The 25,640-nt window shown below is 36.9% G+C and overlaps 1 protein-coding gene across 2 annotated transcripts in view; it reads left to right on the top strand.

The window, feature by feature from the left end:
• The first annotated feature begins 9,544 nt into the window (after positions 1-9,544).
• Positions 9,545-25,640, top strand: part of LOC150086811 (uncharacterized) — a 281,569-nt gene continuing 265,473 nt past the window's right edge. For both annotated transcript variants that reach the window (XM_090372770.1, XM_090372769.1), the window contains exon 1: positions 9,545-9,628. In XM_090372770.1, the coding sequence (XP_090228896.1) occupies positions 9,572-9,628 (57 nt within the window). In that variant the 5' untranslated portion in view covers positions 9,545-9,571. The remainder of the gene's footprint in view (positions 9,629-25,640) is intronic.

The following is a 25,640-nucleotide window of genomic DNA, read 5'->3' as shown; positions in this document are numbered from 1 at the left end:
TCTTTTTTTGGAAGCAGTCTCAATGATGATTCCAGAATTACGGATTTTTCTGAGGCTTTTAATTTTGATGGTTTTCATTTGAGGTTTCAAGTTGGTAGTAACAACCTCCTTGACAGCCTCGCTTGAAGTAAAGCAACCCTCTTGGGTCGCACGAAGGATGACTAGGTTTTGTTCTCTATTCTGTCTGGTGTTGGGAGGGGCAATTAGCTTATCTGCCATTGGTTGGATCCTCAGCGCATCTGAATAGGACCGGGAGCGCTGTGGCATTTCACTTGGTTCCCGGTTCTTGGTCTGGTGATAATCATTAACTGTGATATTCGGTTCACTGTCCATAAGGTGGCAGTCAGTGTGATTGGGAGGATGGGCGTTAATTTTTGGCCGCTGTACCATAGCAGCATAGGTTGATTCTGGGATAGGTGTAGGGAGAAGTGCTGGTCGTGTCTGGCGGTTTGATTGTGCTGTCAGATCTGGGAGGAAAGAGTTCTGAGTGCTATGGCTGGTCCAAGCTGGACTGCTGAGGGCCTTTGTCAAAGTATAATTTGTTTCCCTCAGTTGTTCTTTGATTGCAATTAGTTGTTCATTCTGTAGTATTAGGTCATGTAACATTTTCTCGAGGGTACCCCAGCAGCCTGTAATTTTTTGGGCAGCTGGCTTAGTTACTCTACTTCCTTCAAAGCGAAGGCAGCATTCCATCATGGACCTGAGGATCATAATTTTCTCCAAGTGAGAGCAATCCTTATCTAGTGAGGACTGCATGGAGTTCAGTTCTTCTTCTAGGTTCTCCCAGAGAGTAGCTGAAGGAGAACAGGTTTTAGTGGATTTCTTGACCTTTTTTTTGGGTTTTAGCCGTTTTCGCTCAGCTGGAAGGGTGGGGTTATTCATATTGGTGTCCACACCCGCGACCTCCTCATCAATAATAATATTGCTATTATTTGGATCCCGTTGCGAGGAAACATCAGTGCCTAACTTAGCTGGTTGTTTGTTGAGCTGTTTAATCAGAGCTGAGTTTGGGCAGGTGTTTTCAAGTAGTTCCTGGTTGCTTGAGGTGTGCCGTGCTCTGCATGAAGGGCGCAATAGCACAACTACGGGAGTACTGTTTCCCGTTTGAGATTCGATTTTTGACATATTTTCTTTAATTTTATTTTTGTTTATTATTACTATTTTATTTATTATCAATTATTTATTATTATTCACCTATTATTATTTATCCATGTATTATTATTATTACTCATTTATTTATTATTATTATTATTATTTTTATTTTTTGAAGTTGTTCAAAACAGCTAGAATTTATAGCCAATTAGCAGGAAGCTTCTTAATGCCAACTCGAAAAACGTAGGTTCGCTAAGTGAAACAATATGGTGGCGAACAAAGGAGACTGGCGATAAACATGGTAAAAGGTAAAATAAACTGCCAGGATCTAAAATAAAGACGTTGTATGTGAGGTGACCAGTTTAAAAGTTTCCTGGGAGGACTCCGTTCCCAGTCAGTTTCACAGTTTACAGGTTTCACTGCCTCAGTGACACTATCTCTACGGCGACCACGTGGGTTTCCATAGGGAAGATACGACGATACATTTCACTTGCTTGTAAAATGGCCTTCCCACATCAAATAAAAGATAAAATTTTACCTGCAGGTAGAGAAAGCGATGCTGCATCCACTGAAATGGTCGTCACAGTCCAGGGAATTGATAATCCCAAGTAGAATCCGTATTTTATGGGAACACTCTAAACATCGTTGCAACACAGGGAATGAACAGTAGCGCCCAACCATCAGTTAAATTACATAATCTTACATATTCAGATGGAATTCTAGCCCTCGTGGGTTAGCACATTTGGTAGAATCGCCGTCCTCTCCACACCGGATGGAAAAGATCTGAATTTGAGTCTCATCAAGGACGTGAAGAATGTTTATGGGCCTTTTTCACAACATGGCAGAGTTAGTCGGTCTCAGGCGGGAGTAGCATAGTTTTTTCTTCTGGAAAATCGGATTTTTCGTCCAGCAAACAGAAAATCGACCACAGAACACACGCAATTTACAGACACGTGGAGCAATTAGCCTTAGTTATTGATGCTCCTAAAACCCTACGACAACATAATCTAGAATTCTATATATCATATCGATCATTATGGAAAAAAATATTCTTATAGTCTTATTACTGAGCCTCTTTAACAAAAAAAAAAAAAAAAAAAGATATAGAGACCTATTTTTACAGTTAATTTCCTTTTTCATCAAATATTAGAAACACCACTTGATTAATAATTATTGCTGTTTTAATGGTATTAATGATTATGTCATTTCTGCTAGAAAGTTGTTAAGTATTTACAGTTAATTTTGGTATTATATACTTGGATTATCAGAAAGCTTTTGATACTGTTGCACATAAAATATTGCCGTGCAGATTGCAGCAGCGTGGCATTAAACACAATATATTATTATTAGCTGTATGGTACAAGGAAGCCTGAAACTTAATTTCTAAGTTTTCAGATGATACAATGGTTGGCAGGATGGTTAATGACAGTAATCAAAGTATGCTACTGCAACAAGATCTATAAAAATTAGTCAGATGGGCTGAGAAATGGCACTTAAAGTTTAACCTTGACAAATACAAGGTACTGCATATGGGAAGCAGTAATTCCAGATTAACGTACCAATCGTGTAGCACTACATTCAGGGTAGTGGAAGATGAAAAAGACTTGGGGGCAGAGGGTATTTGTGCCATTGGATATGAGCAATGCAGACAGGCTTCTCTGAGCAATGCAGACAGGCTGCTAAGACAGCTCATGGGCTTTTGTCAACGATATAGCAGTGATGAGGGGATAATTATCCTATTATTCCAGGCACTGGCTAGGTGAGGAGATGCGGAAGTTTTTTTGTTTCTTTTTTGGCCAATGGTTTATAAAGTTGCTTTCTTGCATGATTTGCCACTATTAATACCAATACCACACTGTTCGACAAAATTATCAGAACAAATGTTTTTCATGAATATTTTATTGTGAACAGCGTCTCCGAAGGCAAATATTTGAAACAACAACGGGTATCCTGGCATGAAAATTCCGGATATCTAATAGAAATCGATTTTCCAACCTACAGGGCCTAGTGTGCATAGTATTAGGGTCAGGCGCCACCTGTGGTTTCCTACATCTGCGCCATATGTTCGCTGTAAAGGAATACAGTACTACTGTAAATACCAGAAAAGTGTTGTGTGTTGTATATGACATATTGCGTTAGGTTCTGTTGTGTGTCCTGGCATTTGGCCGCAGGGCCCCTGGTGGGACTCCACGTTGCCAGCACACACCACTAGGAGGTAGCCAGGCTGCGCCTATTATTTTCTGGCTTGTCTCCGCCAGGGTCGCTAGAGCTTCCTGGACGGAGACAAAAAAAAAAAAAAAAAAAAAAAAAAAAAAAGGTAGAGTCAGGGAAGTACAGAGTATACGCAAGAAAGGAGGGTATAGCTAGAAATATGGAGGATGTAGGCGAAGGCATCCTCCAGGTTATCAATGGAGCAATAAGCGCCATCAGGTGAAAGGGGAAGAAGGATAAATAAGCCATAGCAAGAGAGCTGCGTGTAAGTTGCCACTGAGGAATCAGGTGGCCCGTACGCCAGTTGATCCTATCTAGGTTAAGATCGATTGGCCAGTTAGGTAAGGATCAGATGTTTGGGGCGTTTCTGTTTAACCAACAGGGCCGCAAAATATGCAAATTATTCGCGTTTATAAAAACACGGGTTGCGAACACATCACTTTCTGTGAAAATTATTGTCAGCTGACACTCATGGGTGTAACTTCTAATATTAACATTGAACTTAAAAAGACTGAAAAGTTGCATTGGATGAATTAACGAATGTTTGGCAGGAAAGATGGAACAACAGTGATACAGGAATAGGTACTCGATTATTTATACCTAATGTTAAATTTGTTAGTGCCCATGAAAAAATATGGAAGCAGTTTCAAGAGACAGGAACTATTACAAGGAGAGCTGGCCAAGGTCGTCCGAACGCTACCTCAAACAAAACAGACAGCTAACTGGCTGTAACAGCATGACGGCAGCCTACATTGTCCTATCATTAACTGTCCTATCATTAACTGTCCCTTCAGATTGCCGTGGCCACAGATGAAAACATTCCAACAGGATTGTGTTAAGAATGTTCAATTCAAGTGGACTCTAAGCAAGGAAGCCAGTGGTTTGTATCCCATTAACACAAACCACCACAGAGCTCATTAAATCTGGTGCCATGAACATGTTACTTGTTGACCTGACAAATGGGATGCGGTTCTTTCCTTAATGAGTCCCGTTTTAGCCTACAAACAGATTCTAGGCATTGTTCATCTGGAAACGAAGAGGAATGCGGTACTATTCCTCCAACATCAGAGAAAAGGACACATGATGAAGGTGCTGTTCTCATGTGGGACAGAATGATGGTCAACGACCTCACTGCTCTTCATGTTTTTGATATGAGTATCACAACTGCGCAGGGTGACCCAGAACAGATCCTCGAACCATATGTGCGACGTTTTAGGAGTGCAGTTGGTCGAGATTTTCTTTTCATGCACGACAACGCCACTGCATATAGAGCTGAAATGGTGAAGAAATATCTTGAAACTGAAGATATCCAACGACTGCCATGGCCAGCACTATCAACTGACTTGAATTCAATCAAACATCCGTTAGACGCCATTGGGCGTCGCAATTGCACGCCAACAGTCAAATCCTCTGTCACTTCATGAGCTAAGGTCTGCGCTAGTGGAAGAATGGGATTTGTTGCCACAGGATATAATAGACATCCTTATATCGAGCATGGATCACCGCTGACAGTCCTGTTTAGCCGTTGGAGGGGATCATATGCTGTACTGATATGATGTGACAATATTTTCGAGCATCTTGTATCGACTTCTGTAATGTTACCTTTTTGGGAACTCTTTTACAACCCCTATAAGTGTCCCTAATACCTGTCCGGATTTATTGCTGTCCCCTCATTTCATAGTTGTTCTAAGGTACACCAATTCATACGAAATTTTGTCCGCTTCATTGCAATCTGCCAGAGTTACACCACGTTTTCTACGTGTCCGGTTAATCTTATCAAGAAGTGCATTTCATTTTTAATCTTTGTAATATACTTTCGTATATTGTAATTGGGACTGTTCTTGTTATTTGTGATAATTAATTTTTTTTAAAAATAATTGCACGTTTCATTGCCAAATATAATTTTCTGCAATGTGAGTGGTTTCTATGATTTTTGGTAGGCTCACTGAAGATGATACAATGATAACCTTCCATGATTTCAACATCAGTATAAATACCAAAACCTCGAACGTTAGTTTCAGTAAATATCTTCATTTAAGACTGCATCATGTAGGAAATATCTTGTATATTGAATGTTGCAAAATATATATCGGATACGGTGCTCTTTTTGCGAATATATGCCACAAATGCAATGGACTCTGCTTATTGTGATCACTTCATGACAGCTAAATATTATGAGCTAAACTGATAACAATAACCGAAGAAACAAGAATGCACCTGTTTAGCATTTAGGGATACAAAGCGAAAATGTGTATATATAAAAGATGTGTACATGTACAGAGAGAATACATTACAAATTCACCCAGGGTCCTGAGTTGGATATCATCATTCTTCTCTTTCTCTTTCTTGGTGATTCCCTTTTACTTCTCTCTCTCTCTCTCTCTCTCTCCTGCCTAGTACAGCATAAAGCCTCAGGCTTCCTTGTACTTTATGGCTAATAATAATAATAATAATAATAATAATAATAATAATAATAATAATATTTCAACAATACAAAATATTTTAATTTGACTGTCCACTATATCTTTGAGAAAGTCTGGAAATCCAAAAAACCATTAAAAAACAAATAAATTATTAAAATCAAGCATTAGGAAACGGTTAATGCTCGAGTCAATTGTAAAATAGCAAGCTTGGTAGGAGACAGATACAGAACGGAATGGTAACGACACTGAAAACGACATGAACTGTACGAAGCAACATCAGTAACTAGCCACATAATGTATCGAAGTTCAAGAACAAATCGGGATATTACGTAATCGCTTGTACTGCACATGCGTAAACCACAATAAGACAAAAAAGCAATAATATCAATTGAAGCCTGATTACAATATTTGGCGTTTTTCGGTGAATTCGTTAACATTTGACCGGTCCTTCATAAAAGTGATAACATAATCCGAACGACCGAACGATAACGTCCGTGATTACAATAAGCGACGTGCACTATTTCTATTATAGTCAGAAGAAAACCAATAGACCATATCAGGTGATTCACTAGTTTCTTTACTTAGCACTCGTGTTACAAGGTCCTCCTTCATTCGCCTCTTCCCATCGACAAACTGATGGTTTAAAAACAACAATGCTCACTTTCAGTAGTCAGAACTACGAATTACTTGGGTGAAAAGTAAGCAGTGTGAAAGACGGAAGGAAAGCTTAGTAAATACACTGCTCGACAAAATTAAAAGGAAACGTAGAAAAACGTGGTGCAACTCGCACAGCATGCGATGAAGCTGGACAAAATTTGTCATGGTTTGGTACCATAGTATAACGATGAAATGAGGAGACAGCGAAAAACTTCGGACAGGTATAAGGAACATTTTTATAGGAGTTGTATAACAATGACCAAAAACAGTCACATTACAGAAGTCGATACAAGATGCTCGAAAATATAGTCACATGACATCAGTGTGACGTATTACTCCCCCCCTCCCAATGGCTAAACAGACCTGACAGCGGTGAACCATGCTCAATATAAGGCTATCTCTAAGATTCTGTGGTAGTAAATCCCATTCTTCCACCGGCGCAGACCCTAGTTCATCAGGTGACCAAGGATTTGGTTGTTGGCGTGCAATGCGACGTCGAAGGGTGGCCCACACATGTTCAATTGAATTTAATCAGTGATCGTGATGGCCACGGCAGTCGTTGGACTTCAGTTTCAAGATATTCCACGACTTGAGCTCTATGTGCAATGGCGTTGTCATGCCTGAAAAGAAAATCTGGGTCAACCGCACCCCTAAAAATTCTCAAATAGGGTTCAAGGATGTGTTCTTAGTATTTCTGCATAGTTAAAGTACCTCTATCAAAAACATGAAGAATGGTGCGACAGTTGGTCATTATTTCGCCCCACACGAGAACACCGCCGTCACCATAAGTGTCCCTTTCTCTGATATAAAGTCCGGTTGGAAATGTGCCCACAACAACCTCAAGAGACAGTTGATGAGAGGACATAATAGGGTTCCCTCTTGCTGTTAGAGCCAGATAGCCGTCTGTTTTGATTGACGTAGTCTTCGGGCGACCTTGGCCAGCTCTTCTTGTAATGGTTCCTGTCTCCTGAAAGTGCTTCTATAGTGCCGAGACGACACAACCTGACACGTAAAGCCGACCTGCTAACTCCGCATGCGACTGCTCGGCTTCAGTTCATCCAACGGCCCGGCTATTATATGAAATATTCACCTTCGCCGACACTGTTCACAATAAACTATTCACAAAAAACATTCTGTTCTGTTAAGTTTGTTGAGAAATGTATCCTGAAATGCCAGTTCATTTTTACTTTATTATACATGGCGATCAATGTCACCTCTAGTATTCCTCATTTTTTTTCTGTTTGCATTTTCATCACTGGTTTTGTCTGAGGTGAAGGAATAACTAGGTGTGTATTTATCAGATAATGACACCGCTGAAATAAAAAAGAGAAAAAAAAATGTATATCGACTGTGCTTGTGTACATTGTTATGTTAAATTAATAAAGTGGACAGTTTTTAACTGTTTCTTGCCTTTATCCTCAAACATCAAATGACACAGAAAGTACGTCGCCCACATACTCTAGTAAGTCACCAATGGGTTTAAGAAAAATCTCACTAATTAGATGTAGCGAAGTTATTTTAACTGTGCCACAAACCGAGACCGATATTATCTAAATTAAATTAAATTCCTAATAATGTTTTTAACGGCATAAAATATGTAAAATCAATGTGGAAAGGATCACCAGAACATAATTTTACATTTCTTTATTTATTGCTATTTTATACCCTATCAGGAAAGAAAAGAAAAAAAAAAAAAAAAAACGTGGTAGAATGTCTTTGCCGATTCTTGATTCAGTCCAGACATGTCCAACAAGGACTCACAGAAACCCAGCGCCTTTGGTATACTCAGGCGATTCCCGAAAACGGGTAATCGACTTTGCTAAGAACGTGTATTTGGAAGAAATTCTAGGATGTAAGTGTTGTTAGAAATTAAAATCATTCTGAAATAAAAATTAAACACTTTAAGCACTTATATTTTCCTTGTATATACCTTCAAGATAATTTCCGGTTATTGAAAATAGTTAAACTCAAAATACTTAAAAAAAAAAAAAAAAATTGAAGTCAATTGAAGATGATGTAATAAATTTTATTTTTCCAAAATTTATTGTTTTGACACTATTTAACAGAAAATAGTGTACAAATCAATGAAGAAGTATACATAAATGTTTATTTCTGGTAAATAATGTTTATCTCCCCTTTTTTGGTTGTGCACCCAAACTTAAAAATAAGCAAAAGACACCCTGTCAGTCAAAAGAGTTGCTTACAATAATGTAGTCATAATCTGAATTCAAATATGTAATCAGTGTGAAAGAGAAGGGGATAAAATCGAGGGTCGGAGACACCAGGTGGCCAGTTCCATTTCATTCGCTTAGTTATTGTTTATATGAAATTAAAGAAACAAATATGTTTTATAACTTGGGGGACGGATGTGAAACTTGTAACGGAAGCATTACTATGAGAGACATGAAAATTTTTCAAATTGCATTACGTAATTTGAAATGGCTACGAAGTGTCAGCACGCATGGTGTGTCGGCTGTTTTGTGATATGACGAATCCAAGTTCCTAGAGGGAAAAAAAAAAAAAAAAGAAAATGTAGAACGCTTGCTCGAGACTAACTAACTCATCGATAATAAAATTTCTCGGTAAGTTGCTGCTGTAGATGGAATTGCGCTTCCAAATCGTGGACGCCGACTGTAACCGCTGTGTTAGCTGCGCGAGGCTGGTCGAGTTAGCCGGTCTCAGGACGGTTGCATCATTTTTTTCATCAAAAACTCGGGTTTTTCATCCCTCAAAGCAAGTAACTGACCATAGAATACCCACAATTTACAGATACAATATACTGACGCTTAGTTTCTTCAAGTAAATGCTAAATAACTGAAATTCATTAGGCAGCATAGTAGAATGCAGTTATTTTACAGTCATTCGACTGTAAAATACATGCACTTATTTATATAGTCTAATACAATACACTTTAGTCACATTTAATATACTTTTACAGAGGAGATTGTGGATTTATAGTATGACTTTATTAAGATACTGTTACACAGTAAAAAGATACAAATTAATAATAAAAAAAATCGGAAAAAAATTGTTAAACCATGGTAACCGAGTTTCCCCTAGAGTGATGTTTTGGTGAAAACCAATAGTAGAAGAATGTTTTCTGTGGTGTCCAATCAACAGAAAAAGGGTGCGTGACAACCTATTAGCTTAATATGGCGGCTGATGTAGCGAGACATACTCGAGTTGGAATGGAAAGTGTTACTGTAAATTCGACTAAAAATGTTCATCAGGCTTCAGTTTTTGAGGTAAATAGTAATTAAAATTACTGTTTAAGTTCAGGCACGGAATGAAGTTTAGCGAAGCTAGTAGGAGACTTTCTTTCTTTCTTTTTTTCTTAATTGTCATTGTAATATCTTTTTATTGCATTTTCCCGATTCGTTTTTTGTTTTGTTAATTAATATAGTTGTGCATTTCATGATTCATTATTTATATATTGATGAGTCTGATTAAAAATTTTTCCGGACAGCCAACTGGCAAAAGTAATACGTTTTGATAAGGTTACTGGAAACCAATCCCGTGAGAATTTATTAGGTTAATCTGTTGTGTCATGAGCCTATATAACCTTATGTTAAGTGATCCTAATTCTGATTTCGCAAGTTTTGTCGTAATTTCATATCTTAACTATCTCCAGGTGTCAAAAATACTACCTGAAAAATATAATATGGATGCCCTTTGATAATAAGGTTGGAAGTAAATGAAGCTAAGACGAAGCGGGTTATAGGAGTTGTCGGTTGGTATATAAACCAGATATCTGTTACGAGTTTCAGGAAGTTTTCACAGCCAAGTAGATACAAATTGAGACATTATTCCCAGCATTCGGTGGACATAGTCATTTCATTTCATACTGATTTCATTTGTGAACATAGCGAGAAACAAAAAGTTATTACCTGACGTTATTGCTGTTAACTTTGAACAGTTTTTCATACATCAGAATTTCCATAATGACAAAAGGATTGATGCGAACGTTTACATGTATACAACTAAAAATTAATGTCGGTTTCCTATACAGATTGATTATAAGCATAACTATTACTTTAAAAATACTGCTATTCATGTAGCATTTTTTGAAGGAGTCTCCATTTTACAGGTCAGATAGACTGTAATAACAATGTGTTACTGGGAAGTATGATGATAGAATAATCCAGTTGTCCACCTTTTATTATTGTATTATTTATTTTTTTTTTGTGTACACACACACACACACATACATATATATATATACACACACACACACACACACTGTGTGGTATGTATATATACGAGGGGGTTTTGATAAGTTTCCGACCTCAAAAAGAAAACATGGCGCCAGTGGCAAATGAATGTCATTTTATTCAACATAGTTCCCTTCCAGGTTGATACTTGGTGCAACATTCCTGCAGCAATTCTATTCCATGGTAATAGAAGTCTTTGTTTGCAAACTACCCCTCTACTGCTGATATAACGTCTCTTGTGTCCCTAAATGTAGTACCTTTGAGGTGCCTTTTGAGGTTGGGGAACAGATAATAGTCTGAGAGGGCAAGGTCTGGAGAATAAGGGGATGTTCAGTTATTTTATACTGCAAGTCATGAATTTTCTCCATTGCAATTCTGGCCTTGTGGCAGTGAGCATTGTCTTGGAGGAAAAGGATGCTTTTTGACAACTTTTCCCGCCTCTTTTCCTTCAAAGCGGCATGCAGTTTATCTAACATGACCACATAACATTCAGCATTCAAGGTGGTGCCTTTTTTCCAGGTATTTGCTGCGTATTATTCCCTCACAATATCACACCCATCAGTTTCCCTGCAGATTTCTGTCTGCAAAATTTTTTTGGGTCATGATGATCCATCATGGCACCACTGCATGGATTGATTTTTGGTCTCAGGATCATATACGTATAAGGGTGTTTCATCAACTGTCACTATTCATTGAATAACATTGCTTGCACTACTTGAAAAACAGTCCAAAAGTGCCTTCATACATTCCCTTCTTTTCCTCCTGTCATCAGCTGTCAAGAGTTTGGGAACCTACTTGGCAGACAGTTTTCTTATACACAATTCTTCATGCACGATGTAATTCACCCAATCCAAACTGATGTGTAGAGTGTCTGCTACATGATACAAACCCATCCTCCTGTGTGCAAGGATCAGGTTGTGGACACTTGACAATTTCTACAGTCACTACGGTCCTGGGTCTTCCTGGTCTTTCCTCTTCTGTGCTTGTTCTTCCTCCCTCCTGAAATTCGCCACCCACGATTTCAGTGTGCTGTATGAAGGGCACTCCTTGGCCATTGTTTGTTTCAATTCAACATAAATTTCTTTGGCTCCCATTTTCTTGGAGAAGAGGTACTTGATGATGGCTCTGTTCTCAAATTTGGAAAAACTCACACTTTGCTTTGCCATGGTCGTTTCAGATCTGTAAAAAAAAATTACTACTATCAGGAAATGAATGACTTTTTGCACAACATGTTATGAAACATTGGGTAACAACATACTAAAAGGATTTTCATCTATTCAGATTTTTTCCTTGTCAGGCTGGAAACTTATCAAAACCACCTCGTATATATATATATATGCGTGTGTGTGTGTGTGTACATATGTGTGAGTGCGTGCGCGCGCGCGCACACACACACACACTATTATGAGATGGGATTCATTTAAAAATTATAAACAAACATTTTTTCCTATCTCTGGTGACATAAAAATATGATTTATGGCGAGTCTTGATGTGCATGATTAAAACTTATTGCCTGAAAACACCAAAGTTTTTACATTAGGATATGTTGTCATTTAAAAGAATGTTATTTAATTATAAATATGGAATATTACTGCATTTTTACTAAGACTGATAATGGAGTGAATATATAAACAAATCTTTCACCAAATTTCTATATCCAAAGAAACAAAAACTGTTATGCTATAAGAAGACAAAAGCCAAGTCATATTTTAGGAACAATTTTGCACTCATTGGAGAGATGGTAACTTACTGTTTGGGTGCCATCTGTCAAGATAGTATTACAATGGGGGGGAGGGGAAGATGCCATTTAGCAGCCTCTACTTTCATGTTATCTTTTTGCTGCCATTATTTTCTAGTACTTTTTTTCAGTTTCCTAAGAATTCTTTTTTAGCCACTTTGAATTATAAATATATGATCAGTGCCGCCGTAGCCTAGTGGTTAGGGTGCATAAGTACATGTGCCTTGACCGGGGTTCAAGTCCGTGACTGCTGAATACAGTGCTGTTTCTTGTATTCCGTCTATCTTGCGAACTCCTCTGATCATTTGGTCGTCTCGGAGTATTAACAGAAAATTTATTTATTATTATTTGTTTAGCTTGTCAAATGATAAGTCATTTGGTGTTTTTAAATTTTAACTCATCAAAAATCTAATTTTTTTAAAAAATATTTTTGTTAAAAAGCTTAACTCCTGTTCCTTATTGGTATTAGCAATTGATGCAGAGAAGCAGGCTTGTGCAGAATCAGCCAAAAAAAAAAAAAACCTCTCATATCACCTGTCTATCCTCTCTAAGAATTTTTTAAAATTCTTCCTTAAATTTATTTAAACCAACTACTTCCACAACATGATGGAAGTTCATTCCTGCATATTTGTCTTGCAATCATCTTTCTTCAGTTTAAATTTATGCCCTCTTGTGTGTTGTCTGAGCTAGAGTAAGGATGCAATCAGTATTTAGCTTACTCAATCTGTTCAGAACCTTAAACACCTCAAAACTTGTTCTGCAAAATGTAGCTTCTGGAAATGGATGCTGCAGGTTGCAGAACAAGTCTTTCTTGGTAAGAGAAGCTTTTGTTTCCCCTCACTAATCTTGTTGCCCTTTTTTGTACCCGTTCTGCACTCACATCCTTCCTAAAATGAGACTTTCGGACTTGTATGCAATACCAAAGATGTGGCCTTACCTTTGCCTTATATAGTGGTATAATAACCTTGCTGGCAAAATGCCTCTGTATTTTGACAAAACCTTGTGAGTCGTCATAACAATCCATATGCATTGTCATCATAGAGCTTCATAATAACCCACTACCCATTTGTTCAGAGAACTTCATGTCTGACTGCACAGTTATACTCAGGTCTCTTTCATTCTCTATAACAGTGTGGTTCCACATAGTTGGTCCGTTATTCTGAATTATTGCTATCCATATGCAATACCTTGCATTTGTCAATGTTAAACTTCAGTAACTATTCTTTTCCCAATGAGTGCAAAGATCTTGTTGCAGTAGCATTATCATTGTAATTACCTGATTACTATCATTGTAATTGGGTATCCAGTTTTCTCTCTGGCTGTTCACTACTAATGATGATTTCTCCACTAATGATAGTGTTCCTCAAAGTTTAGTTCTTTCTTCCACTCTTTTATATTAATGACAGTTTTCCATTGACTGGAAATCCTATCCATAGTTTGCTGGTGATTGCACATTGTATTCCACCTTTCAGTTTGAGAAACCTCCTGCACAACCATCTTCAACTTGAATATTCACTACCAATTCCTTAAATGCTGATCACCAGGTAATTCTCTAGTGGGGAAAAGATAACTTAGATGATTTTGAACCTTCTGAAACTCAGTCCTGCCTTATCTCACAAAAAGAATTCTTCTGCTCCTATGCTTATCTTTTATGACAGTCAGATTTCTAGACAAGATCATATATGTCAATTAGGGATTATCCTGACTTCTGAGCTCACTCTTGGCATACATATACAGAACACAAATATTGCTTCCTCTGCATAAAAAAAACTGGATTTTCTCTTTCACTCTCAGTGTTACTTTTCTTCCAAACAGCTGCTCACTCCGTACATATCTTAAATCTAACCTACCACTGAATATTGTTCCCAAATCTGGGGTAGTGCCCCAAAACCTCTCTCATGCTGCTTCTAGACTCCATTCAAAAGAGGGCATTTAGATTAATTAATGACCCATCTCTAATAAAGTCTCTCCATTCTTTGTCTCATAGACATTCTCTTTCTGCTGCATGCCTTTTCTATAGATACTTTTGGGCACTGTTCTACTGAATTAGCTTCTATAATTCCTAGTCTTTCTTCAAAACCAGTCTGAATATGTGCCGTCGCAACCAGTTAGCATCCTTTTACTGCCTAACTTCAAACTCACTGAACTAACGTTTCTTCTTCCCCATTTATTCATTCACCTTCTGTTTTCTGGAAAAACTTCCCTTCATACATATTTCCTGACCTCTGCTGCATGCCTTTTCTATAGATACTTTCATGGGCACTGTTCTACTGAATTAGCTTCTATAATTCCTAGTTTTTCTTCAAAATCAGTCTGAATATGTGCCGTTGCAACCAGTTAACATACTTTTACTGCCCAACTTCAAACTCACCGAACTAACTTTTCTTCTTCCCCATTTATTCATTCACCTTCTGTTTTCTGGAAAAACTTCCCTTCATACATATTTCCTGACTTATTGTAAACAAGTATTTCCTTTCATCTTCTCAACCTACAACCTCTAGATTCTAATACTTCTCGTATATAGGGTTTTTCATTAAAAAAAAAATAAACCCTTGCTTTGTATTGTCTGTAAAGTTAGACAATAAGCCTGATATTCCTTCATCAATATTATTGATAAATATTGAAAACAACAACAACATGCACAGCACTGGACCCTGGGATGACATTAGACCAAGAAGAGCAGAGCCCATTAAAAACCAGGCTGTATTCTCCCTCTCAGCCATCCTTTATCCATAGAAGTAACTTGTGCCTAATTCCACACTGCTCCAATTTATAGTCTTTTTTGTGGAACTGTAGCAAAAGCATTTCTGAAATCTAATAACTTTGATGTCAAAATAAATTTTTTGCTTTCCTTTGTGATTGCATTATAGTATCCAATAAGATTGGCCAGACAAGACTGCTCCTCAACAAATCCATGCTGTGATTGCCATATAGCTGCATTTCTGCCTAGATAGACAGAAAAAATGCAGTTATATGGAAATCACAGCATCCTTGGAACAGAAGTCAAGCTTACAGATTTTTAATTATATGTCACCCTTTGATTCCTCTTTGTGGATTGGGGGAGACATTTGCACATTTTGAATCCATAGGGAATGCTCCTGAATCCAAGGATGTTCTCATAATTATAGGTGAGGGTTACCTTATTTGCTGTTGCTTTTAATATAATTGGATAGATTCCGTCAGCCCTATGGGCCTCATACTTTTAATTTCAATTATTTGTCTTTCACTTTCTTCTCAGTTATCACAATCATTTAGTTCCCAGTTATAAATCCGTGTACTTCTGGATTCCGATCTGCAAAATCTTTCAGGTGAATGTAGTTGCAAGATATTTATTCATTTTGTGAGCAACCTGAACAGGATCATCAATAGATATGCCATTCAGAGCTATTGGGCCAATCTGAATCTGGTTTATCCCTTTCCTATACCATAAACTTAGAATTCTTTGCTTATTTAAAGGTCCAACAAATTCATAAAGAATTTTAGCATTAGCATTAGAGGCATATGATGCAAGAAAGCAAGCTTATACAGCAGGGTTGGCCAACTTAAGTCTGTGATGCGATCTACTTTTTTTCTTCAAATTGTGCTGCGATCTACCATTTCAAGAATTCATTGCACGTGGTTTAAAAAGTTAATCAACATGTATTGAAAAATGTTGTTTATAAATTTTAAAATTAAATACAATTCAGAATTCTTATTTTAAATTCATACATATTATTTTTTTTTTTAATTTATGTGAAGTTTATGTCTTAATGTCATCTGCCAAGCTTTCAAAATGGAGGATATACTGTGATAAGGCTAACCATAAAGAATCTTTTGTATGCAAGTCCGTAAGAGTAGAGTGAGTCTTTGTTTCAAATATAAAAAGGCCAATTCACATAGATACGTGGAATGAAAACAGCAATTTAAAAGTTTACTGCATTTTTTTACATTTGGGTACTTTTCTCGGCAAACATATTTCCAAATATCTTTTTCTAATGATCTGGCTTTTAGAAAGAATCGTTTCACAATGTAATAATTTCATTTTCAAGTAATATTTTCTCTGTGAAAATCTCAGTGATTTTTTTCTGAAATTTGTCTCGTATCTAAGTCGACATTAAATGGATAAGAAATATATTGAACAATGTCTTCAATTGTTTTAAAATCACTGAATCTGATTTCAAAATCATCCACAACTTTCTCAATTTCAGAAACATATTTCCACAGTTAAATTCAAAAACAGGATATTTTTGCAAATGATCTTGCATATTTGCAGAATAATTGAATTTTTTTTCTTTTAGATCCTTAGCCATTGCCAAAAATTGATATTTATACGCAGAAATACTACTGATCATGTGACCCACATTTTTATTTGTTCCTTGCAATTCCAAAATTCAGATCACTTAATTTACTGGTAAAATTTGCCAAAAAGCCAGATCACACAACCACTCTGTATCTTATAGCTGCTGATAATCATCTCCCCAAAAAAGTTTGATCAACAAATTTTTTAATTTCATTCAGCAAATTTCAAAATCTCTGCAGAGACTTTCTCCACTCAGCCACCTCACATCTGTGTGTTTAATATCAAATCTGGTACATTTTTGTCGAATTGCATTTTGAAAAGTCTCCTTTGAAGAGATTGTCCTCTGATGGAATTCACGATTTTGAAATCTAGGTCCATAACACTTTTAGCATTTAATCTTTTGCTGGTTAACACTTGTTGGTGGATGATACAGTGGAAAATCAAAAAATCTGAGAATTCACCATCCTTTTGGCACAATGTGATGAATCCGTTAAGATGCCCTGCCATTTCTTTAGCTCCATCTGTTGTTATTGATGGGAGCTTAAATAGTGGTAATTTAATTTTTTTCAATAAAATTTTTGAATTTGTTAAATATATCAAGATCTCTGGTTCTTTCTTTTAATGAAACCATACCCAGCAGTGCTTCTCTAGTGGCAGAACCATCAAAAACCATCTGGAAACCAGGCCTCACAGGGGCCTGGTTTCCAGATGCTGCAATTTGCAGAACTTTAGCCTTTCTTATTAAGGGCACCCCTTTGTTCCCCTCACCAATCTTGTTGCCCTTCTCTGTACTTGTTCCAGCAGCTCTACATCCTTCCTAAAATGAGGCCTCTAGACCTGTATGCAGTACTCAAAGTGTGGCCTGACCATCCTTGTACAAAGGGATCACTTCCTTATCCCTGTTAGCAAAGTATATTGTGTATATTTGACAATACCCTGTGGGCGCCTCCGTAGCCAGGTGGGCAGGAGCAGCAGTGCGTAGCACACTTCTTGATTAGACTGGGGTTCGAGCCCATGATCCACCAAATACGGAGGATGCGGAAAGGTTGGGGAATGACCACTGCATATCCCCACAGACCAAAATGGCCTTAGTTGCTAATGCTCCTAAAAAAAAACAACCAAATAATAAGACCCCATGAACTGGTGTGGCAGCTGCACTGCTCAGAAAACTTCATATCTGACTGCATAATTATCCCCAGCTCTTTTTCATTCTCCACTACCAACTTAGTGTAGTACTGCACAGTTGGTACATTACTCTGGAGTTTCTATTACTCATATGCAGTACTTTGCATTTGTCAATGTTAAACTTCAGTTGCCACCTCTCGGCCCATCTGCCTAAATTTTCTAGATCCTGTTGCAGTAACATACTGTCATTAACAACCATGCCAACTTTCGTATCTTCTGCAAACTTTGATATTAAGCCTGATATACCTTCATCAATGCTGACCAGGCTAGCTGTGTGGGTAAAGTGCCTGCCTGGCAACCCAAAGGTTGCGGGTTTGAATCCCGCCTCGGGCCTGGATCAAAGTACTGCAAAAACCTTGGGAGGTGCATTATGGCCACAGAAGCCGATGCGCCAACAACTACAAAAAAAAAAAAAAAAAAAACCCCTTTATCAATAACATTGATAAATATAGAAAATAACAGTGGGCCCAATGCCAAACCCTGGAGACTCCACTAATAAATAGTCCACGAAGAACAATGTCCATTGATTATATGTGAAGGGATGATGGAAAACTGTTTTTAGTTTAAATCAAAGCAAGGGAGTAAGGCTTATTTGGCATCATGCTTAAAAAATAAAAATAATCTAGTTTGCATCCAAGCATCTGTCTGCCCCTTCCCTTAATCTTCCATTACTAGGCCTTAATTTAACAAGGACATTCATGGACTGCCTGTTTGGTACCCCATTTTTGTTTTAATTATATAAAAAATTAATTTTTAGTTTTTTCTTTGCTGTATTGATGGATGGTGAGCTATTATGTATGATTTGCTACACCCGCTTAAAAATATATGACAAAAATAAACAAGAGAAACCAATAATAATAATAAAGTTTTTGTTGTTATCGTTTAGAAATTCACCGATCTCATGGATTGAAACCCAAATGCTCATGTGTGTATGGCATGCAACATGAATGTTTGTATTTTTGTTAGCCATTCATGTTATCCAGCAAAATCAAAGCTCTATGGGAAGATTGGGCACTTGTCACTGGCATCTCACAGACATCTTTTGGGAATTGCCTAGAAGAAAGATGTTTTTGCTTACCTGGCTTCATTTTAATTGTTTTATAACATTTGATTTACAGCTGATTTACCAGTGTAGCAGTTAACAATGGGCAATGCCAGAGGTTCCCAAAGTGTGGGCCTATCACCCTCCCCTAGTCACATTTTTTGTTTTTTTTTGAGGGGTGAATTGGTTGCATGAAACACTTTTTTTACAAAATAATGACAAACCATCCCACTAATCCAGGTATGAAGTGCTTTTTTCTATTATTTTTATTTTATTTTTTTGAGATTAAATGTATTAAAGTATATAATTATTTATAAAAGTATGTATGTTCATAGCATATTTTAGGTCAAATCTGTTTATTTGTACTTGTTCTGGAATGTGAGAGATGTGTGAAATTTATGAAAACTTTTCAAGTGTACTCGAGGTATAAAAGTTTGGGGTCTTCTGGGCTATGCATTTTTGTAGCAGTGTATGGACTCGGTCTTACAGTGTGTGAAATGGATGTTGCGACATCATTTGGATGGATCCAGGATCACAACCTCATTGCTCATTTCGCTTTTTCCCAGCAGATCCACATTTTCCTGAAATGAGATTTCCAAACCTCTCTTTGTCCCTGAATAATTATTGCTTTGTCCCTGCTACTAAAATATTTGAATATTGTATATAAAACATCTGCCACAGTTTCTTGGTAAACAGACAGTGCGCATGTTATTGGTAGTAGAAGTCAAGAACAATATATTGATTGACATGTAGGCGTGACAGGCGAATGTACTGATTATTGTGTGAACACAACAGATGATAACATTATAGCATTAAGTGATTGATTGACATTATGATACTTATATATGTATATAAACAATCTTTCTTTCTTTTCCTATTAGTTCCTAACTTAACCTTTAAGGTCAGGTCAGGAAATCTCTAATTTTAAAAATGTAAAAAGAAATCAGTAATATGATTTTATTTAATAGCAAAAACACATATGATCTCCAATAATCTGCTTTTAATAATGAGAAAAAAAAACTAATCATTACATTGTCTGTCTCCTACATGTCAGACAGTATATCATTCTCAATTTCTACTGCCACTGCCGATAACACGCACCGTCTGTTTACTGAGAATGCAGGGAGAAATTGTGATAGCAGCAAACCAGTTTGTCCGATAAGTTTACTGTAGTTTGCCGTGGTTCTCATGTTGGCTTTCTTTACCTTAGCCGAAATGTAATAAGTTATTGCAGTCTACTGCTAAAAGCTCAAACACTAGTGTAATGTAAGCACAGTTCTAAATACTTTTCTCAAAAGTCAAGGTTAAAGTTCATCTCCTGTCAGGGGATGCCATACCACTTATGTTATAAAACTTAGCTGAACTACTGCCAAATAACCAGCATCAAAAGGTTTAGCAAAATCTAAATATACTATGCTAAAGTTATTAGTAATGGCCATATGGTGCGAGAAAGACTAAGGCTTATGCTGCACCAGCCAAAAAAAACAAAAAAAAAAGAAAGAAGTAAAATAGTGTATATATATAAAAAAATAATTAATAAAAGAAAAGGAAATAAAAACCTGTGCATTTCCCTTCTCTTGTAGGTAACTATCCAGCTGACCTTTGAATTTTCTCAAACTGTCAGCCTCAACCACCCATGTAGGTAACTTATTCCAGTAATTTCTAACTTGCTGGCTAAAATAAAACTTCCTGCAATCTAGTCTAACCCCCCATAACTTGGCCCTGAATTTATGGCCCTGATTCTAGAATCATTTATTACTGCGAAAATTTTGTCCTTATTCATTTTACTTTTGCCACTTTAAGCCTTAACTACCGCAATCAAATGTTTTCTAAGATGCCTAGTTTCCAAGCTGTGCAACGCACATAATCAAAGTATTTCCTCATGTGGACGCCCTGTTGCCAATCTCACTAAGCGAGTTACCTGTCTTTGGACCCCTTCAAGGAGCTTGATGTCTTTTTTTAGGTGCGCTCTCTATACTTTAACACAGTATTCCAAGTGTGGTCGTAACAATAGCCTTGTATAATGGGATTATGACGTCCTTATCTCTACTAGCAAATGTTTGATAAATCATCAGTAGGACACCATGGGCCTTACTTGCAACCTGTCTACAATGCTTGGAGAACTTCATGTCTGACTGTATCGTAACTCCCAAGCCCCTATTTTCCTCTATAGACTTTAGTTCATCTCCACCAAGTGTATAAGTTATTTTGGGTTTACTGTTCCCCAGGTGTAAGACCTTGCATTTTGTTGAAGTAAAGCATACTTGCCACTTCTCTGACCATCCCTGAAGTCTATCTAGATCACTCTGAAGAAGCTCTGCTTGGCAGTGATCATTAACTATTCTACCAATTTTTACATCATCTACAAATTTAGACATCTGCCCTCTATCCCTTCATTGATTTAAGAAAATCAAAAACAATAGTGGTCCCAATACTGATCCTTGAGGCACCCCACTTCTTACATTAACCCAATCTGAGAAATAACCATTTATCACAACACTGCCTCCTTCCCCTAAGCCATCCTACTATCCATCTAAGGATTTTCCCTGATTCCAACCTGTTCCAGCTCATGAGTGACCCTGTCAAAATAGCTAACCAGATTTGTTAGACATGATTTTCCCATTTACAAACCATGCTTTGTATCTTTCAGAAGTCCATTTCTATCTAAATGATCGTGAATTACACCCTTGATCATTGCCTCCATGATTTTCCCTACTACTGAAGGTAATTTCCCACTACATTCTTAGAACTGCTTTTATGTATTTTATGATACATTGGCATTTTTCCAATTTAGTGGAATCTCTTATGAGTCCAGTGATGATCTCATAATTAGCCTTAATGGTTCAATGCATCACTTGCTGCATTCCTTAAAATTATAGAGTATATGCCATCAATTCCAGGAGTTTTACTGGCCTGTAGGCTTGCAAGGTTTTTCATTAAATAATCATGTGAACATCAACGGTTTTTCTTCTGTAAATATCGATGCATAGTAACTGTTGAGTTCATCTGCAACATCACTGGGCATATCTAATACTATCCCACATCCATTACATAAGGGCCCTATCTGATTTGTCCTTTTCTTTGCATTTATATATGTGAAGAAGTATTTATTCCCACATTTTGCTCTCTTTGCCAGTGATTTCTCATCTGCCTTTGCCAGCCTAATCTTTTCTGTGGAACTTTTACAAATAAATTTGTAGCTGTTATAGGCTTCAGTACTTTTTATTGCTCTATAACTTTTCAACACCGTCTTTTTCTGCTCAAGTAATCTGGCAACTTCATTATTAATCTAACTTTGAATCCTTCTTGCGGAGTATTTTTTTAATGGTATATATGTATTCAGGGCTTCTGTGATTAACGTTTTTAAGGTATACCATAATTCAATTGTATTTGCTCTCTGTGAGATATCTATCCAGTTAATAGAGGCCATGTAGCACCTTAAGCCATTGCAATTTCCTTTCCGTTGCCTTTAACTATTGCTACCTCTCTTTTCATCGTCCACTGTAAAACTCCGTGATCACTTCCTGTTACTGGTTCCTGTACTGTCAGCCCTATTATGTCATCTGGTTCATGGGTGATGATCAGGTCTAGAATATTCTTTTCCCTAATACTTTCCCTGACATGTTGATACAAATAACAATCATCTAGTTGATTTAAAAATTTTGTTCCCCAAGTAGAGTTTTCTTCCCATTTGCTCCAGTCAATTAGAAGCAAATTAAAATCACCCATAGTAAGACATTCATGCTTACTTGCCCATTCTGTTTGCATGTAGAGGCTCTCATCATAATCTTCACAATCACCTGGCCTGTAGATTTCTCCCGCTCTCATTTTGCTTCCGACTATCTAACATCATACAGATTCTATACTAGTATACGAAATGTCTGAATCCAGGAAAACTTTCATAGTGCTAGGGCATGCTTTTGATAAGAAGCATGACCCAATCACTCCTTCTACCTGCTTTATCCTTCTTAAATACATTGTACATACCGTAGTGAAACCCATCATCCCCTATTTCTGGATGGCACAATGTTTGCATAAGCCCTATTATATCCTAACCAGTTACTTGTCCTAACCAGCAGTTCGAATTCACTCATTTTATTGATGACACTTCTGACATTACTGTACAAACAATTAATACTTAGTGGTCTTGTATAGTTAATTAACCTGATACACCCCTTGAAGTTACTGAAGCTTGCTTTCCTGGCATTAACTACCCACTTATTTGAAACGTTTCTGATGTCAGAACATCTTGCTAATATGACTTGTTGCAGTAACAAGCAAGAATGCTTAAGGTATATGCAAGCCCTGCAAGTGTGGGCTGAGCTGATAAAAATTTCCCCCCAAAAGCCTTGCAGAGTCCTTCAAGTCTTTAGTTAATCCACAAGGCTTTTGGCATATAATCCCTCCTATTGTGCCTTGTCAGAATTGCAGACAGACATTTATATAACTCGTGGCATTTCTTCAGCATGGTCCTATATTTGTCTAACAAATCATCAGATCGTGTGGCTTAATATCATTAGTCCCCACATGAATAATAATCACTTTACCCCCCTTAAAATCTGACAGTCTGTTGTTGACATTATTAATCATTGCTCCCAGCAGATATACCCTGATTCTAGTCCACTTATTGTTATTACAAAATTCCCTAAAAATGGAGTCTCCTAATAGAACTAAGTCCTTTTGAACCACAGCAGTTTGCACTTGGTTATTCTGTTCTGGGGCCTGAATCGGGAGTGCATCACTTGATGGGTTACTAGTCTTGAGTCCATGACGAGCTCCCAGGTACATTATTTTCAAGGGCAAGCATCCGTTTTTCTTTGCATTTAGTTCCCCCCCCCCATGAAAATTTCATAATAACTTTTTAAGATTAATTAGAGGTGATTTCCCTTTAACAAACTTATGTTTCTCATGTAATTCTACTTCTGATGTTTCTCACAATTCCACTCCTGACCACAATCATGTATTGCATCCTTAATTGTGGATCCTATTCTTTTCCCCGCCTCAGGGTTAACCCCATGGCAATTGTTCAGAACGCTGTTTCCTGTGAAGCTGTCGAGATGTCAACAATCTCAAAACCAATTGGGCTAATACTTTATACATGTGCAGGAACTCGTGCATTATGGTGCAAACAGACCCATGGCTATGTTCACTTCATTTGCTATAAAATTTATAGTCACACATCTGTCTTCAAGGACAGACATAAGTCGCACATCTGTTCCACTTTAGCTACAGTGGTAGGGACTGTGGCTGGGATGAGTCTTCCTTCTCTTGGGTGCAAGGTTTCCCTTGCACCTTGCTTTGCTCACACACTTAACTTGCCTTTTGCAGTTTTTCAGTCTTATATGCCAGACAGTCCTTCCCATATACAGCTTTCATCTCCTCATGGATTTGTTTTGCTTCATATGCCTTGTAGATGAAGAAATTTTGTAATGGACTAGAACTTAACCCTTTCCAACAATACCACCCCTTGCTGTATTCTTAGTTCAAGTTCAGTGACCGATGAATCTAGAAAAATAAACAAATATACATTAACTTATGAGACATTAGTAGTGTGTGTGTATATATAAACATAATGTGAAATTGCTAGCCCAAATATTTCTAGGTGAGGGTAAATATTTATTGACTGCCCCTCGTATTTCTTTGAATATTTCCCATTTAGTATTAATATTGGCTAAATGATGTGAGGAAGCAAGCTTATACAGTATGCGCAGTTACCAGATACTTCAGTTTTAAAAGGAGCAGCAAAGCACTGAGAGTAAAACACATTTTAAAAATTTTTGTTTTCCTTTGTATTTAATGTATTCCATGATTGTTGTAAACAGACTGTTAATATAGGATTAATGTTAGCTGACTGCATAATTTTTTGTTACAATTACTTGGCTTAACTACCTCCTAATAATTTTAAATGGTTGTTTAGTATATATCAACCATGAGAATTTTGAGTAATTTTGAATGAATTATTTTAATTTTTGTAGGAAGGGCTAAGGGAAAGCAAAAAAAAAAAAAAACTGTTGTAGAAACAATTAAATGAAAAAATTCAATTTATATTAATTTTATTACATAGTTCAAAAAATACACACCGTGTTACTAGTTTTTTATTTTCTAAATGTTTAGAAATACTTACACTAAAAGGCAAATAGAAAGTTTAAGGTAGTTTTAAATATGATAGGTTTGAAAACATTGTAGACAAGGTGTGTGCAAAATATGCAGATTACCATTCACCATATTATATGCTAATCTGTATATTTTATAAACACCTTGTCTACAATATTTATAAATGTTTTGGAGCATACATCACTTGATGACAAGGGATAGCCTGAATGCCATTCATTTAATAAATATGCATTTAAAATAGAAAATATTAAAGAAAAAAAATAATATTAAAGTGAACAGCCACTCACTATGGAGGCAGCTCTAAATTCCCATCTTCACCATCCTATTAGTAATAGGTTCTCAATGGTTGGTATACATTGTATAGAAAGTTCAGATTGAACATTGAAAGAACTTTCCTATCTTTATAAAATGCTATATAAACATTTAGAGGACAAAAGAAAAAGCTAGACATGGCCAGCTGTCCATTCTAATAATTTGTTAAGCCTCTAAATTTGTTCAAACTCCCCACTTCCACAATGCCAGTTGGAAGATTATTCTAGTAAGCACTGTCTGGCCGAAAGCAAGTTTCTGCACATCAATCCTGCAACTTCCCTTTCTAGTTATTATTTTTCCCCCTTACATTTAATTTACTCAACCCGCTCAAAGCCTTAAATACTAAAATCAGATCTTGCAGGTGCCAAATTTTCAG

This window comes from Mastigoproctus giganteus, chromosome 4 (genome assembly GCF_048544385.1).
Source record: "Mastigoproctus giganteus isolate SK-2022 chromosome 4, ASM4854438v1, whole genome shotgun sequence".
Taxonomy (NCBI): Eukaryota; Metazoa; Arthropoda; class Arachnida; order Uropygi; family Thelyphonidae; genus Mastigoproctus; species Mastigoproctus giganteus.
Note: the sequence above shows the minus strand (reverse complement) of the source record. Positions and strands in the feature narration are given on the sequence as shown.